The sequence below is a fragment of the Salmo salar genome, chromosome ssa15, assembly GCF_905237065.1.
Source record: "Salmo salar chromosome ssa15, Ssal_v3.1, whole genome shotgun sequence".
Lineage (NCBI taxonomy): Eukaryota > Metazoa > Chordata > Actinopteri > Salmoniformes > Salmonidae > Salmo > Salmo salar.
Genome location: NC_059456.1, coordinates 71,628,241 through 71,646,283, shown reverse-complemented (window position 1 = coordinate 71,646,283; position 18,043 = coordinate 71,628,241). Strand labels below are relative to the sequence as shown.

General features: G+C 41.4%; 1 protein-coding gene across 2 annotated transcripts in view; it reads left to right on the top strand.

Annotated features, from left to right (window-relative positions):
* tafa5l (TAFA chemokine like family member 5, like) overlaps positions 1–16,697 on the top strand; it is a 40,947-nt gene extending 24,250 nt beyond the window's left edge. The window contains exons 4-5 of one of the 2 annotated variants that reach the window (XM_014146138.2): positions 11,492–11,534; positions 14,372–16,697. In XM_014146138.2, coding sequence (XP_014001613.1) covers positions 11,492–11,515 — 24 coding nt within the window. In that variant the 3' untranslated portion in view covers positions 11,516–11,534; positions 14,372–16,697. Of the gene's footprint in view, positions 1–11,491; positions 11,539–14,371 lie in introns of both variants that reach the window. The other variant, XM_014146137.2, reaches the window with a different exon arrangement.
* The last annotated feature ends 1,346 nt before the right edge of the window (positions 16,698–18,043 follow it).

Genomic DNA, 18,043 nt, shown 5'->3' with positions numbered 1-18,043 from the left:
GTACCGCCTGTATATAGCCTCGTTATTGACTCTGTACCGGTACCCCCTGTATATAGCCTCGTTATTGACTCTGTACCGGTACCCCCTGTATATAGCCTCGTTATTGACTCTGTACCGGTACCCCCTGTATATAGCCTCCTTATTGACTTGGTATCGGTACCCCCATATATAGCCTCGTTATTGACTTGGTACCGGTACCCCCCTGTATATAGCCTCGTTATTGACTCTGTACCGGTACCCCCTGTATATAGCCTCCTTATTGACTTGGTACCCCCCTGTATATAGCCTCGTTATTGTTACTCTTTTATTTTTTTACTTTCGTTTATTTAGTCAATATTTTCTGAACTTGTATTATTTTTTTAACTGCGTTGTTGGTTAATGGCTTGTAAGTAAGCATTTCATGGTAAGGTCTACATCTGTTGTATTCAGGCGATGGGACAAATAAAATTTGATTTGACTACACATCAATTAGTCACAGTTGGTACCCCCCAATAGTATGTCCAGTGGCATGATCATTCTAGGTTATGACGATACATATTCAGTCTCCATCGTTATCAGTGGTGTAAAGTACTTAAATAGAAAATACTTTAAAGTACTACTTAAGTCATTTTTTTGTGTATCTTTACTTTACACCCCTTTACTATTTATATTTTTAACAACTTTTACTTCACTACATTCCTAAAGAAAATAATGTGCTTTTTACTCCATACATTTTCCCTGACACCCATACGTACTCGTTACATTTTGAATGCTTAGCAGGACAGGAAAATGGTCCAATTCACACACCTATCAAGAGAACATCCGTGGTCATCTCTACTGCCTCTGATCTGCCGGACTCACTAAACACAAATGCTTTGTTTGTGAATTGCGTCTGAGTGTTGGAGTGTGCCCCTGGCTATCCATAAATTAAAAACTAGAAAATTGTGCCATCTGGTTTGCTTAATAGAAGGAATTTGTAACGAATTATACTTTTACTTTTGATACTTAAGTATACTTAAGCAATTACATTTACTTTTGATACCTAAGTATATTTAAAACCAAATACTTTTAATCAAGTAGTATTTTACTGGGTGACTTTTACTTGTGTCATAACGTATCTTTACTTGTACTCAATTGAGTCTTTTTTTCCACCACTGATCGCTATGCATACACTCCCCGATGTGTTTATTTGGACAGTGAAGTTAAAACGTTTAATTGATATACTCCAACATTTTGGATTGGAGATCAAATGTGCATGCGGGCGTGCGTTTTCCACGGCTTAGTCTGATAGCATGCACACTGGCATGTTGTGTATTTGGGGGAATAATAGTAGCTGTACTGGTTGTAAGTTGCTCAGAGCTGGATGAGTCTTTCAATGAATAACCCAACCCGCTGAAGGCCACCCTAGGTCGCTAGCACATCACTGTGCAGTGCAGTCCACTTTTGATGCGGGAGGAAGGGGGTTGGTGAAGGAATAGGGTTTTTTAGTCATCGCTGTGATGGCAAAGTGCCTGCAGTGTCTACAATGGCTGGGGGAACTGTGAGGGTGAGAATTGGTGTCCTCATCTGAACTACCGCTTGTGTTAATCAGTGGCGATTTAAGCATGTAAATCTTGGTGGGACAAACTGAACCAAAAAATGTATGCATGCCAGCAAAGCCACTACAAAAAAACAACACTATAACGGTGACAAACGGTGCCCATAAACTGTTAGGGCCTACATAAAGCTGTTCCAACAGCAGGGATTTATTTTCAGCACCATGGAGTGAATCCTTAACACTGCTACACCTGGCTATCAGCGGAGCCTTGTCTGGTAGCATAATAGATCATTCAGCCTCATTTACTGCCTTTTTAAAAAACCATGGCTGACTTGCTTAAAATAAATATGGTTTCTACTGACTCCTTGTGGATTTGTGGAACTCGATAAGAATAATAACAAACGACAACATGAGTTATGACTTTTGAACCATACACAAACATTACATTTTATGTTCAATAAATTCAGAATGTTTGTTTGTTGTATCCTTAACACTTAGCTCTAAGTATAATCAAGTGCAAGCAAACGATCTGCGACGAGGTAGGCCTATTCATTCAGCACTTTCAAAATGGACACCGACAGAAATTCAGATAGATGTTAGTTCAGATAAGGCCTCAACATCTTGCGGAATTTAACTTTACTCTTTAAGTCACCAAACACAGAGCGAAAGAGATGTGGTTAGCCTACCATTTCAAGTATTTTATTAGGCTTATGTGGTCTAAAAACGAAGGAAAATACAATCACGAGGATCCACTTTTATAGACAATATACCGACACAAACAAAACAACCCTCGCAATATCAACTGGAATTGCATGGTTCTATTACTGAACTTTTTGTTAAAAAAATTATAATAATTGGAATGGGAAGAGACTGTCACTGGCAAACATGGTTACAGACCCAACAACATTATATAGTATCCCTTCCTCATGGTTACAGACCCAACAACATTATATAGTATCCCTTCCTCATGGTTACAGACCCAACAACATTATATAGTATCCCTTCCTCATGGTTACAGACCCAACAACATTATATAGTATCCCTTCCTCATGGTTACAGACCCAACAACATTATATAGTGTCCCTTCCTCATGGTTACAGACCCAACAACATTATATAGTATCCCTTCCTCATGGTTACAGACCCAACAACATTATATAGTATCCCTTCCTCATGGTTACAGACCCAACAACATTATATAGTATCCCTTCCTCATGGTTACAGACCCAACAACATTATATAGTATCCCTTCCTCATGGTTACAGACCCAACAACATTATATAGTATCCCCTCCTCATGGTTACAGACCCAACAACATTATATAGTATCCCTTCCTCATGGTTACAGACCCAACAACATTATATAGTATCCCTCCTCATGGTTACAGACCCAACAACATTATATAGTATCCCTCCTCATGGTTACAGACCCAACAACATTATATAGTATCCCTTCCTCATGGTTACAGACCCAACAACATTATATAGTATCCCTTCCTCATGGTTACAGACCCAACAACATTATATAGAATCCCCTCCTCATGGTTACAGACCCAACAACATTATATAGTATCCCTCCTCATGGTTACAGACCCAACAACATTATATAGTATCCCTTCCTCATGGTTACAGACCCAACAACATTATATAGTATCCCCTCCTCATGGTTACAGACCCAACAACATTATATACTATCCCCTCCTCATGGTTACAGACCCAACAACATTATATAGTATCCCTCCTCATGGTTACAGACCCAACAACATTATATAGTATCCCTCCTCATGGTTACAGACCCAACAACATTATATAGTATCCCTTCCTCGTGTGGAAACGCACAAGCTAAATTCTAATACACAAAGTAAGCAAAACCAATTAAATGCATCATTCCAACATTGCCTAAAATGATTAATAAGATACTAATGAGATATACCTATAATATATATATACAGTGCCTTGCGAAAGTATTTGGCCCCCTTGAACTTTTCGACCTTTTGCCACATTTCAGGCTTCAAACATAAAGATATAAAACTGTAATTTTTTTGTGAAGAATCAACAACAAGTGGGACACAATCATGAAGTGGAACGAAATTTATTGGATATTTCAAACTTTTTTAACAAATAAAAAACTGAAAAATTGCCCGAGCACCTTCTTCCACATGTTTGGTGTGTCTCCCAGGTGGCTAGTGGCAAACTTTAAACGACACTTTTTATGGATATCTTTAAGAAATGGCTTTCTTCTTGCCACTCTTCCATAAAGGCCAGATTTGTGCAGTATACGACTGATTGTTGTCCTATGGACAGAGTCTCCCACCTCAGATGTAGATCTCTGCAGTTCATCCAGAGTGATCATGGGCCTCTTGGCTGCATCTCTGATCAGTCTTCTCCTTGTATGAGCTGAAAGTTTAGAGGGACGGCCGGGTCTTCGTAGATTTGCAGTGGTCTGATACTCCTTCCATTTCAATATTATCGCTTGCACAGTGCTCCTTGGGATGTTTAAAGCTTGGGAAATCTTTTTGTATCCAAATTCGGCTTTAAACTTCTCCACAACAGTATCTCGGACCTGCCTGGTGTGTTCCTTGTTCTTCATGATGCTCTCTGCGCTTTAAACGGACCTCTGAGACTATCACAGAGCAGGTGCATTTATACGGAGACTTGATTACACACAGGTGGATTCTATTTATCATCATTAGTCATTTAGGTCAACATTGGATCATTCAGAGATCCTCACTGAACTTCTGGAGAGAGTTTGCTGCACTGAAAGTAAAGGGGCTGAATAATTTTGCACGCCCAATTTTTTCAGTTTTTTTATTTGTTAAAAAAGTTTGAAATATCCAATAAATTTCGTTCCACTTCATGATTGTGTCCCACTTGTTGTTGATTCTTCACAAAAAATTACAGTTTTATATCTTTATGTTTGAAGCCTGAAATGTGGCAAAAGGTCGAAAAGTTCAAGGGGGGCACGATATATATATATTATATAGGTATATATATATATATATATATATATATATATATATATATATACACACAGTGAGGGGAAAAAAGTATTTGATCCCCTGCTGATTTTGTACATTTGCCCACTGACAAAGAAATGATCAGTCTATAATTTTAATGGTAGGTTTATTTGAACAGTAAGAGACAGAATAACAACAACAAAAATCCAGAATAACGCATGTCAAAAATGTTATAAACTGATTTGCATTTTAATGAGGGAAATAAGTATTTGACCCCTCTGCAAAACATGACTTAGTACTTGGTGGCAAAACCCTTGTTGGCAATCACAGAGGTCAGACGTTTCTTGTAGTTGGCCACCAGGTTTGCACACATCTCAGGAGGGATTTTGTCCCACTCCTCTTTGCAGATCTTCTCCAAGTCATTAAGGTTTCGAGGCTGACGTTTGGCAAATCGAACCTTCAGCTCACTTCACAGATTTTCTATGGGATTAAGGTCTGGAGACTGGCTAGGCCACTCCAGGACCTTAATATTCTTCTTGAGCCACTCCTTTGTTGCCTTGGCCATGTGTTTTGGGTCATTGTCATGCTGGAATACCCATCCACGACCCATTTTCAATGCCCTGGCTGAGGGAAGGAGGTTCTCACCCAAGATTTGACGGTACATGGCCCCGTCCATCGTCCCTTTGATGCGGTGAAGTTGTCCTGTCCCCTTAAATTTATGGCAGCACCCAAGGGGGCTTGAACTGCCTAGCTCTCCCTGTAGATTCTGCGGTGACGTAATGTCCCCATGAGTAGCAGAAGACTGAACCAATCACTGCGCAACTAGAGAAGATTACCAACGCCTACGCTCTGTGCTTTTGCTGGCTGCCCCTCCACCACAGAAAGCACTGAGCTAGGCTGAAACACCTGCATTTTGAAGCTGCCTTAGTCAAGAAAGAGATCATGTTTGTATGTGGCTTTATTATCTCAGAACTAAACAGGTGGGGCTCAAAACAGCTGGGGCTCTGCCCTAAATGAGAGGTCACCACAGGTGTTAATATAGTGCTGCCCAAACTCTGGCGCAGTATACCCCTACGCAGTATGCAACCATGCTGTTAGGGGTACTTGAAATCTAAGTGTATTTGTCACGTACACAGATTTGCTGACGTTATCGCCGGGGCAGCGAAATGCTTGTGTTTCTATCTCCAACAGTGTAGTAATACCTAGCATTACTATTCAGACCTTTTGCTATAAGACTCAAAATTGAGCTCGGGTGCATCCTGGTTCCATTGATCATCCTTGAGATATTTCTACAACTTGATTGGAGTCCACCTGTGGTAAATTCAATTGATTGGACATGATTTGGAAAGGCACACACCTGTCAATAAGGTCCCACAGTTGACACTACATAACAGTGCAAAAACCAAGCCATGAGGTCGAAGAATTTGTCCGAGACAGGATTGTGTCGAGGCACAGATCTGGCGAAGGGTACAAAATAAATTCTGCAGTATTAAAGGTCCCCAAGAACACCATGGCCTCCATTCTTAAATGGAAGAAGTTTGGAACCACCAAGACTCTTCCTAGAGCTGGCCGCCCGACCAAACTGAGCAATCGGGGGAGAAGGACCATGGTCAGGGAGGTGACCAAGAACCCAATGATCACTTTGACAGAGCTCCAGAGTTCCTCTGTGGAGATGGGAGAACCTTCCAGAAGAACAACCATCTCTGCAGCACTCCATGAATCAGGCCTTTATAGTAGAGTGGTCAGACGGAAGCCACTCCTCAGTAAAAGGCACATAACAGCCCGCTCGGAGTTTGCCAAAAGGCACCTAAAGACTCTCAGACCATGAGAAACAAGATTCTCTGGTCTGATGAAACCAAGATTGAACTCTTTGGCCTGAATGCCAAGCGTCATATCTGGAGGAAACCTGTTACCTTCCCTATGGTGAAGCATGGTGGTGGCAGCATCATGCTGTGGGGATGTTTTCAGCTGCAGGGACTGGGAGACTAGTCAGGAAAGAGGGAAGATAAACGGAGCATGGTACAGAGGTCCATGATGAAAATCTGCTCCAGAGCACTCAGGACCTCAGACTCACCTTCCAACAGGACAACAACCCTACGTACACAGCTAAGACAATGCAGGAGTGGCTTCGGGACAAGTCTCTGAATGTCCTTGAGTGGCCAAGCCAGAGCCTAGACTTGAGCCCGATTGAACATCTCTGGAGAGACCTGAAAATAGCTGTGCAGTGACGCTCCCCATCCAACCTGACAGAGCTTGAGAAGATCTGCAGAGAAGAATGGGAGAAACTCCCGAAATACAGGTGTGCCAAGCTTGTAGCTGTCATGGTTCCACCTGTTACCAGAGGGTGGCAGAGACCGTCCTAGAGACATTAACGACACTCCGTTGTGTCCAGTTTACTCATTATGATTTACCTGTTAAAAGAGGTGTGTTTTCTGTTGTCCTTTTGCAGAAGCTTGAATTGTTTACCGTGTGCAATTGTTTCCTGAGTGAGTTTTCGAGTGCACTGTGATCCTGCGACTACCGTTTCTCAGTAAAGTATTATGTTTATCCTTAACCACTGATTCCTCGTCTGGTCTCTTCTCTACAGCTGGGTCCAACCTTGACACATCACAGTAGCTTCATACCCAAGAAGACTCAAGGCTGTAATCGCTGCCAAAAGTGCTTCAACAAAGCACTGAGTAAAGGGTTTGAATACTTATGTAAATGTAATATTATGTTTTTTTATTTGTAATGAATTTGCAAACATTTCTAAAAACCTGTTTTTGCTTTGTCATTATGGGGTATTGTGTGTAGATTGATTGGGGGGGACAATTTAATCAATTTTAGAGTAGCGCTGTAACGTAATAAAATCTGGGTCTGAATACTTTCCGAATGCACTGCATATATGTGAATGATGTGTATGGACAGTATGTGAATAGAAAAGGTGTGTATAGCACTAGTTATATAGGATGAGCCATGACTAGAATACTGTATAGTGAACAAAAATATGAACGCAACAATTTTTACTGAGTTACAGTTCATATAAGGAAATCAGTCAATTGAAATAAATGAATTAGGCCCTAATCTATGGATTTCACATGAATGGCAATACATGTATGCATCTGTTGGTCAGTCTTTTTAAATATTTTTTTTTTAGGTAAGGGTGTCGAGCAGAAAACCAGTCAATATCGGGAGTGACCACCATTTGCCTCATGCAGCATGACACATATCCTTCGCATAGAGTTGATCAGGCTGTTGATTGTGGCCTGTGGAATGTTGTCCCACTTTTCTTCAATGGCTGTGCAAAGTTGCTGGATAATGGTGGGAACTGAAGCACGCTTTTGTACACATCGATCCAGAGCATCCCAAAAATGCTCAATGGGTGACATGTCTGGTGAATATGCATGCCATGGAAGAAGTGGGACATTTTCAGATTGCAGGAATTGTGTACAGTCCTTGTGACATGGGGCTGTGCGTTATGCTGAAACAGGAGGTGATGGCTGCGGAGGAATGGTACGACAATGAGTATGAGGATCTCTGTGCATTCAAATTGCCATCGATAAAATGTAATTGTTTGTTGTCCGTAGCTTATGCCTGCCCATACCATAACCCCATGGGGCACTCTGTTCACAACGTTGACATCAGCAAACCGCTCACCCACACAACGCCATACATGTGGTCTGCGGTTGTGAGGCCGGTTGGACGTACTGCTAAATACCCTAAAATGACTTTGGAGGCCAGCTTATGGTAGAGAAATTAACATTCAATTATCTGGCAACAGCTCAGGTGGACATTCCTGTAGTCAGGATGCCAATTACACGTTCCCTCAAACCTTGTGTGACAAAACTGCCCATTTTAGAGTGGCTTTTCATTGTCCCCAGCACAAGGTGCACCTGTGTAATGATCATGCTGTTTAATCATTTTCTTGATATGCCAGCCACACCTGTCAGGTGGATGGATTATCTTGGCAAAGGAGAAATGCTCACTAACAGGGATGTAAACTAATTTGCGCACCAAATTTGAGAGAAATAAGCTTTTCGTGCGTATGAAAAATGTCAGGGATATTTTATTTCAGCTCATGAAACATGAGACCAACACTTTAGATGTTGCATTTATATTTTTGTTCAGTGTACATATAAAGTTGGTAAAACAGTATGTAAACATTATTAAAGTGACCAGTGTTGAATGACTCAATATACATTGGGCAGCAGTCTCTAAGGTGCAGGGTAGAGTACTGGGTGGTAGCCGTCAAGTAACAGGTTTTGAGGTTCAGGTCAGGGTACTGGGTGGAGACAGCTAGTGGTGAAACTGTTTAATCACAAGCTTTTGACCCTCTCCACTGCGGCCCCGTCGATGTGGATGGGGTTGTGCTTTCTCTGCTGTCTCCTGTAGTCCTCGATCAGCTCCTTTATTTTGTTGACGTTGAGGCACTGTCGCCTGTCTCGTCATTGTTGGTAATCAGGCCTTCCACTATTGTGTCGAGTTGGAGATGTGTGTAGCCACGCAGTCATGGGTAAACGAGAAGTACAGGAGGGGGCTGAGCACGCACCCCTGTGGGGACCCCGTGTTGAGGATCAGCGGAGGTGTTGTTGACTACCTTCCCCAATGGGGGTCGGTCTGTCAGGAAGTCCAGGACCCAGTTGCACAGGGAGTTCAGGGCCAGAGCTTAATGATGAGCTTGGAGGGCACTATGGTGTTGAAGGCTGAGCTGTAGTCGATGAACAGCATTCTAACTTGAGTAAACAGATAGAAATACTGGATTTAATGTAGCAGTATTTGTAATGTAACGGAGTGAGATCGTACCAGATACAATCACCACAGAGCTAGAAATGTCACCAATGGTGCTGAATCAGATTATTTTGTAAGTTGTCAAGTGGGTGGTCACGTGTGTTAGCGATCAGAGGACCATTGGGTCGAGCCTGGTAAGGGGACAGTTGAAGAAGCAAAGCTGTTAGCAGCACAGTGAAGCCGTTTTTTAAGGTTATGATTTTTTTTTACATTTATTACTGAATCTTTTCTGTGATCCAACTCCTCAGAGAGTGCTAGCGTCAGTATACTTTTTCAACAACAGCTGAGCCATGGAACAGCTAATGGCCTATATTCACAAAGTATCTCAGTATATGAGTACAGATCTAGGATCAGTTTTCTTTTTTAGATCGAAATTAATAATATCACATGGATCAGCCCTTTCTTGGACGCTTGACACATACAGCCCCTGGAGCTCAGGGACAGGGTTTATGCTGTTAAATAAAACAATCATAGCTAATTAGTGAAAAAACTCATTCGTACATTTGTTGTATCTTTATCTTTGTCTGTCCATCTCCCAATCTTTCTTTTTATCTCTTTGTAGCCTAAGGAGAGGACTTTGTCTGTGATGTCCATGGGTTTCTTGTCCTGTGAACAGTAGGCATTGCTAAGCTGTTTGTTTGGCTGGCGGTAGTGCCGTCCACTGTCTCTCCCACACCTCCTCCTCTTCTGGGCCCAACTAGCCTTTTAATTAGTGTGAGCAGTTAATAGTGCCAAGCTAGCACCACTGCCACTTCAGCACTTTAGCCTGAGTTAGTATCCCCCACAATCGATTTCTAAGAGCGGTAGCAAGAGAAGGCCACTCTATTGTTGAAGTACCAGGGCAATCATGATTCGCCTTTTGGGCAGGGGGGAGGGGGGTTGCTTCTTTCACAGCAAATTATGGAAAAGTGCCAAAGTCAGGTATATCAATACTTCGCTTTCTCCTCGATTCTTGTACTTTAATAATAGATAGCAAGGTCTTGGAATTCTTCTCACACACCACCAGTAGAGAATGTTCTAGGCATTCAGCCTTCAACTGAAGAAAAATAAATAAAATCAAGAAACCTTGTGCTCAATAGATACTATAAGCTTTTTTCCCCCCTCTCACCCCTTTTCTTGTTTTGATTCAAAGATGCAGTAGAAGTATTTAGCATTTAGATGACATTGTCAGAGAGGTGCGATGGATCAGCACCACTCGGAGGAGTGTTTCTCTGATAACACTAGGTAGGGTACCCAGACAGACACGCCAGACGGACGGACGGACAGACCAGACCGACAAGACAGACATGCAGGTGGGCAGACACGACAGAGAACATTGACAGAGCGACATGGCTGACCAACCAGCCGACAGACGGGTGGGCAATAGAATACCAGCTGTACCCGTTGTTGCTGCAGGAGCTCAGAACAGCAGAGCAGAGAGGCTCCGGGGAATGCCATGGCAACTGGCGTAGCACACCCCCCGCAGGGTGCCCCACAGAGACGTGGGGGGGTGACCTTGCTCGGACCTTGCGGGAGGGGGCATTTACCACTGCACCACGGCCTCGACTGGCTGCACAGCCCATTAGCTTCCTGATTATGCTCAGCTTAGCCATTAGCTCCTCAGAAGTATCTCCCCCCCACCCCCCGGCCCCCTCTACCAGTTTAGATGCCGTCACGAGTTTCTTCGAAAATGGGAAGGAAACAACAGCAAGTGCTTTCTAGCTGTGGGGAATGAATGAGAGACACAAAAATACTAGAGTAAAATGGAAAGAAAAAGTTATCTTTTATTATTAAACTACCTGCAGCGAGCATATCGTTTTCTAGATATAGATTGTTTTTTGTAGTTGTATGATTATATATATATATATATACTATTTTTGTTTTGTTACAGATTTATAATATAGACTTATAGTATAGATTTTAACTGGACATACAGTATATTGTAATTGTTCTATTATGACACTGGAAGGAAGTTCCTCAGGAACCCATGGCTCAGAGACCCATATGGACCCACCTTACCTGCTAGTACTTCCTGGTATTGTATAGTTTGAAGGTCAGAAAAAGTACAACATTTGATAAGTCCTTAAGTTTCTATCATCTAGCCTCAGATATAATTAAGTCTTGCCATCTTTGCTTCAAAATGGACATGTTGTATGCTCCTGGCCATTTTACTGGAAAGAAAAGCATGATAGTTTATACTTTGATAAAGGAGAACTGTCTGTCCTGATGTTTCTTTGCCTTTCAACCTCTTCTTTTCTTTTATCTTCTTTCTAGCCCTTGCCTAAGGAGCCATCGTAAGGAGTTAAGAACTCAGTGGGTAGGTGAGTCTGGCTCCATTCATTCTCTCAAAGTGGATGTTGTTTCTTTTTTGCACTGCCAGCTGTCTAGACTGTGGGGTAAGCAGAATTGCACATCTGAGACTGTTACGTCTCCCAATACTAACTAATCACTGGAGTTCAAAAGGTAAAACTTCCATGGTGCTTATAGTAAAGGACAACTCCCACCTACTCATGGTTTACATTTTTCTCTTTTACATCGAAAATACACAATTGGTGGCTGCATTTTCCTGTGAGAAAATGGCTTTGATGCATGCAAAAAATAAAGACCAAAAGAAAGATCAAAGGGAGCTATAGTGGTACAAAGTAACCTAATGCAGAGGGTTACAAATTAACAAAGCCCAAAGAGGCTACTTCAAAGGATGATGTTACTTCAAATGGCTGCGTTGTTTAAGAGGACTAGGGAAATACCAGGTGGAGTTGAGAGAATGAGTTATTTTTGGACTGAGAAGGAAAGAAAACTAAAGAGCCATATTAAGTCAAACAAGTACACCACCGCAGAAAACCTGAACTGGGGAAACATACTGTATCTGAACTCTTGTTTTGTTTCACGGTAAACATTGGATACTGCAATTTATCCGATTGCTTATTTTGTTAATTTATTCCATGAAAATACCTTTTATGTGTAACAATAACAATGTTGTTTGTCCATAGTGCAGTGTTGTGTGAAAACCAGCCTAGAAAAAGACAATGGCCGTAAAAGTGGGTGATATTGCCGAATCTCCATGCCTATGTGTCACAGTCTATATTCTAAGATGGATTTACCTTCTTCCACAGAGAAAACAAAATGAATCACAGACAATTACCAGAGACAGGGAGAGAATGAGAATTGGGGGCATCATAAATATTAATTTTCCGGGTGGCTTTAAATTCATGAAATTCTTTGCAGACTCATATTAAAGATTCATATGGACAATCTAGGGTGTAAAAGTTTACCATTGCCACAGTGAATTGGCACTCAGACAGACAGACACGACAGACAGACACAACAGACGACAGACACGCCAGACGGACGGACAGAGAGACAGACCATACAGATATACCAGAAATACAAACCAAACAGACAGACAGACATACGAGTGGGCAGACACGACAGATCATTTATTACGTGGAATTATACATTTAAATGTATGGCATATTTACAGTTGAAGTCGGAAGTTTACATACACCTTAGCCAAATATATTTAAACTCAGTTTTTCACAATTCCTGACATTTAATCCTAGTAAAAATTACCTGTCTTAGGTCAGTTAGGATCACCACTTTATTTTAAGAATGTGAAATGTCAGAATAATAGTAGAGAGAATGATTTATTTCAGCTTGTATTTCTTTAATCACATTCACAATAAGTTGGGTGAATTTTGGCCCATTCCTCCTGACAGAGCTGGTGTAACGGAGTCAGGTTTGTAGACCTTGCTCGTACAAGCTTTTTCAGTTCTGCCTTGACTTTGTTGTCCTTAAGCCATTTTGCCACAACTTTGGAAGTATGCTTGGTGTCTTTCTCCATTTGGAAGACCCATTTGCGACCAAGCTTTAACTTCCTGAATGATGTCTTGAGATGTTGCTTCAATATATCCACATGATTTTCCTGCCTCATGTGGCCATCTATTTTGTGAAGTGCACCAATCCCTCCTGCAGCAAAGCACCCCCCAACATGATACTGCCACCCCCTTGCTTCACGGTTGGGATGGTGTTCTTCGGCTTGCATGCATCCCCCTTTTTCCTCCAAACATAACGATGGTCATTATGGCCAAACAGTTCTATTTTTGTTTCATCAGACCAGAGGACATTTCTCCAAAAAGTACGATCTTTGTCCCCATGTGCAGTTGCAAACCGTAGTCTGGCTTTTTTATGGCAGTTTTGGAGCAGTGGCTTCTTCCTTGCTGAGCGGCCTTTCAGGTTATGTCGATATAGGACTCGTTTTACTGTGGATATAGATACATTTGTTCTTGTTTCCTCCAGCATCTTCACAAAGTCCTTTGCTGTTGTTCTGGGATTAATTTGCACTTTTCGCACCAAGGTACGTTCATCTCTAGGAGACAGAACGCATCTCCTTCCTGAGTGGTATGACGGCTGCTTGATGCCATGGTGTTTATACTTGCATACTATTGTTTGTACAGATGAACGTGGTACTTTCAGGTGTTTGGAAATTGCTCCCAAGGATGAACCAGACTTGTGGAGTTCTACAATTTTGGCTTCATGGCTTCTAAAGCCATGACATCATTTTCTGGAATTTTCCAAGTTGTTTAAAGGCACAGTCAACTTAGTGTATGTAAACTTCTGACCCACTGGAATTGTGATACAGTTAGGCCCACACACAGTTACCGACTTGCCAAATCTATAGTTTGTTAACAAGAAATGTGTGGAGTGGTTGAAAAATGAGTTTTAATGACTCCAACATAAGTGTATGTAAACTTCAGACTTCAACTGTATATGGTTTTATTGTTATTGAACTCAATGTAATTATTTTAGGATGCAAAAATAGATATGGATGACTAAAACAGGATATTTGATTTAACCTTTATTTATACAGGTTAATCTCATTGAGGTACAGTCTATTTTAATAGAGAGACCTGTTCAAAGTTATTCTACATAAACTGTGCTAGCCTTCATTATACAGTACTTATATTAATATGAGTGTTTTGTATATTCATCTTACTTGTGAAGTTTCTTTCTTTTTTCTTATTATGAGTCCATATTGCGCTCAAGATTCAAAGTAATCCTGAAATGACAGTGAACAACCATGAGTGCCTTGTTTACTCAAGTACATTTTTACCCCCCTTTCTCTCTCTCTCTCTAACTCCCCTACCCCCATCCCAGGTTTATTGCCAGTCATGGCAGAAGGGGAACAGAGACCAATGACCAGGCAAGCACAGTTTGTGTCCATTCGCCAATTTTGTGCTCAAACCACTACTCCCTCCTCCCCCCCACACCACTACCACCAATCAGAGGAGCCCTACTATGTGACAGTGACACTCCTCTGCTCCCTCATTGGTCCAAAAGTCCGTACCTGCCCATGAAAGCAACTCGCCACAGCATCGTTATTGGAACCATATCACAAACTGAATGACAAATCCTACTGTATACTGTATATAACCTGTGTTGTTTCAGCACGGCAAGCAGGATAGGACTGGGAGTCGAAACATGTGTAAGGAAACCATTTCGCCACCTACCCCTATGGAACACAATGTGAAGGCATTTTTGGTAACTTGGTTTAAACTAGTCTACAGTTATTTTATGAGTACTTATACGAGAACCATTCAGGGTCTTTTCACTCATGTAAATAGTCTGTTTGGTTAAGGCGTGGGTTTGTCCTATTGAAGAACCATGATAGGTTTGGTGGACACAGGAGGTTAGTGAAACCAGGATATGATGCCAATGGGTGCCAGTCTTTAGCCATATTTCTCCATCCTCCTAGAAACACCAACACCTGTCTTGGCTATCTGAGGGATTGGGTTCCAAGAGGTTTTGGGATGAAAATATAGAGAGAAAATGAGGAAATCCCAAGAGAAGAGTATCATGCTCTTCTCTTGTCGTCATTCTCTACAGTGAAAGAAGGATCAAATATATGATATACATTTACAGTTCTGGAGGAGAAACTTTTGGATGGATTGTCAGTGACTAACTTGACAGCTTTGTTTATCTGGTGCCTATGACTGATGGGACCGTTGCAAGTAAGGATTCCCTAATACTGTCTGTGGAGAAACCACCCACGTGACATCACTACTATAGGAGATCTTTATGAGACACTTACTGACAGACTACACCTGCCTGGCTCTTTATCCTGTGTTCTAATTATTTTGTGTGTGTGTGTGTGTGCGTGCGTCTGGGTGTCTGTGCCTCCTGATATACACTGTGAAATAGGAAATAGTTGACACAATCTTGTTCTTAAGTTTGACACATCCAGTACTGTACTTCTGTCAGAACTGTACCTGAAGCTCACTATCTTGCAAACTGGTATAATCATGTTTTAGGGGATGCTCATTGATTTAAAGCTGGAATCCGTACTTGGTGGAGCTGCCACGTCCGTTTGCGATATTAAAAGAAAGTTACTTCAAACAATGAGCACTGTTTTTTTCCCTCGGACATCACTGCACATCATTGCACGCCCCACAGAACAGCAGAGTATTTACTGCAATTGTCTTACGGAGTAAGTGCAGAGAAAAAAAATGTATGAAATGTATGCATTCACTACTGTAAGTCGCTCTGGATAAGAGCGTCTGCTAAATGACTAAAATGTAAAAATGTAAAATGTCTTTTACCACAATGCTAGATGCTCATCTCCTCCGTTTCATCAACAAAACAAAAAACGATAACAAAAGCTCTGGGTCGAGATGGCGCTGTTTCACCTTATGCGGATTTCAGCTTTAGAGCATCATACAGAGGAACCATATGTTTTTAATACAGAAGTGTATTTATATTGAAAGATCTATGTCACATAAGTTAAAAGCAGTAATAGTAGTCAACGTGTAGTACTGATTCATTATTTCAAAGTTATGTTTTAAATTGCCTATCTTTTTATATGAAATAGATGTATGGAGGTATGCTACTTGCAAAGTGCTGCTGTTTATATTGTGTGTAATGTATACATTCACTGTATAATGTCCCATGGATATTTCGAACTTAATTTATGTTACGAGATTACGAGAGAGAGTGAGTGTCACAGAAAGAATGAGACCATAAGGACATTGTTTATCACTGAAATGGAGTTATTTTTCACCAGAAAGATATACTTACTGTATGTTGATATATACTGTATGTTACTATACTGTATGTTCATATACTGGATGCTCCTTTGAATGACATGGGAATGAAAAGGGCCTTCCATCCCGGGGGCTAATGTAATTGCCTTTAAGTGTGTGTGTGGTGTGCGTGCATATATGTGTGTAGGTGTGCATGAGTGTGTGTGTGTGTGTGCTTGCGTGTATGTGTGTGTGCATGTCTAGCGCAGGTGTGGGTGTGTGTGCACGTGTTCACTGTGTCCATTTGTGTGTGCTTGATTGGTGTGTGAAGAGAGCGCCACAATTCTCATCTAATTACACTTAACTTTAATTACTCCCATCTGTACCCATGTACTTTTCTTTCACTATTTTGTCTTAGGTTTTTTTAACCAACACAAATAAAATGTCCCCTTGATTTGATCTGATTCCATGGATGAATCTCTGAATCCACATCAGATGCATGACACAATGAAAGTTCTATGACCGGGTTCCCCAACTGGCTTGCCCACAGGCTGAATTTGGCCTGCGGGTGATTTTATTTGGCCCCAAAAGTTTTCTGAGCGTTACAGAGAGATGTATGTGATCATATACAAATATAAGCAAGGTTTGAATTGATTATGTTTTAGTCAAATGCTATCGGTTTAGACTTCTTGCGGTCAATTTGCAGTCTACAAATGATTTGTAATTATGTTCTCCCGCCCCCTGACCATCCGCTCAAGAACAAGTCAGCCCTCTGCTGAATCTACTTGATGATCCCTATTCTATGTAGTCTTGAAGAGAAGATATGGTAGCAATCAAAGTTAGAGAACAAAGTATTTCGTTTCACTTTCTCTGAGGTATCTCCTTTTTCTATGAGGGACGCAACATCCGCGTCACTTCAATCTCGCTGGATTGATTGCTTTGATTTCATTCCTGCGACTCTTCATACTCTTGCGTGTTCCTGTTGTTTTCCCCCCGTTAACATTACGACCGCGGAAACATTTGTAATGACCTGTCAAACACACTCTGGTAATAGCTGAAACGGGCTCAATGGAATTGTCTTTCCGTTGACTCGGTAAGAACACTAAAGCTTCGTCGGGCATTTAATGCACCGTCTCGACACTTACATCGCAAGAAAGAGAAGAAAGAACTTTATTTTGGTGGCTGTTCATTTTTTGGTGTAATTGAAAAAAGTTAGAATTTGCTACAGTTGAAAGGTTTACAAATTACATGTGCTGAAATGAACACAATTTTCGAAAATGAACACTCGGGTTATAGTGATCATGTTTGATCTCGCAAACAATGTGAAGTATGTTTGGATAGGTGTAATCTAGAGCCAAGCATGTTGATGTTTTAATCCAACGGTATCCTGCTATTGACACACTTGTTGAATTATGCAACAGAACAGTCTAGACAGCACAGGTGAGTTCAGGTAGGCCTAGACAGAGCAGGTGAGTTCAGGTAGGCCTAGACAGAGCAGGTGAGTTCAGGTAGGCCTAGACAGAGCAGGTGAGTTCAGGTAGGGTAGACAGAGCAGGTGAGTTCAGGTAGGGTAGACAGAGCAGGTGAGTTCAGGTAGGGTAGACAGAGCAGGTGAGTTCAGGTAGGGTAGACAGAGTAATTGTTTGGTGGTTGCAGCCCTGTTCCCCCCCCCTTTATGTAAATATATTCATATAGCCTATGCAAATACACCTGCTGTATTTATGCAAATGAGGCACATGTCATTTTCTTTATTTTAACACAAAACATAAAAAAAATACCTGATACAATAAGAAAATGTATGAGCGCATTC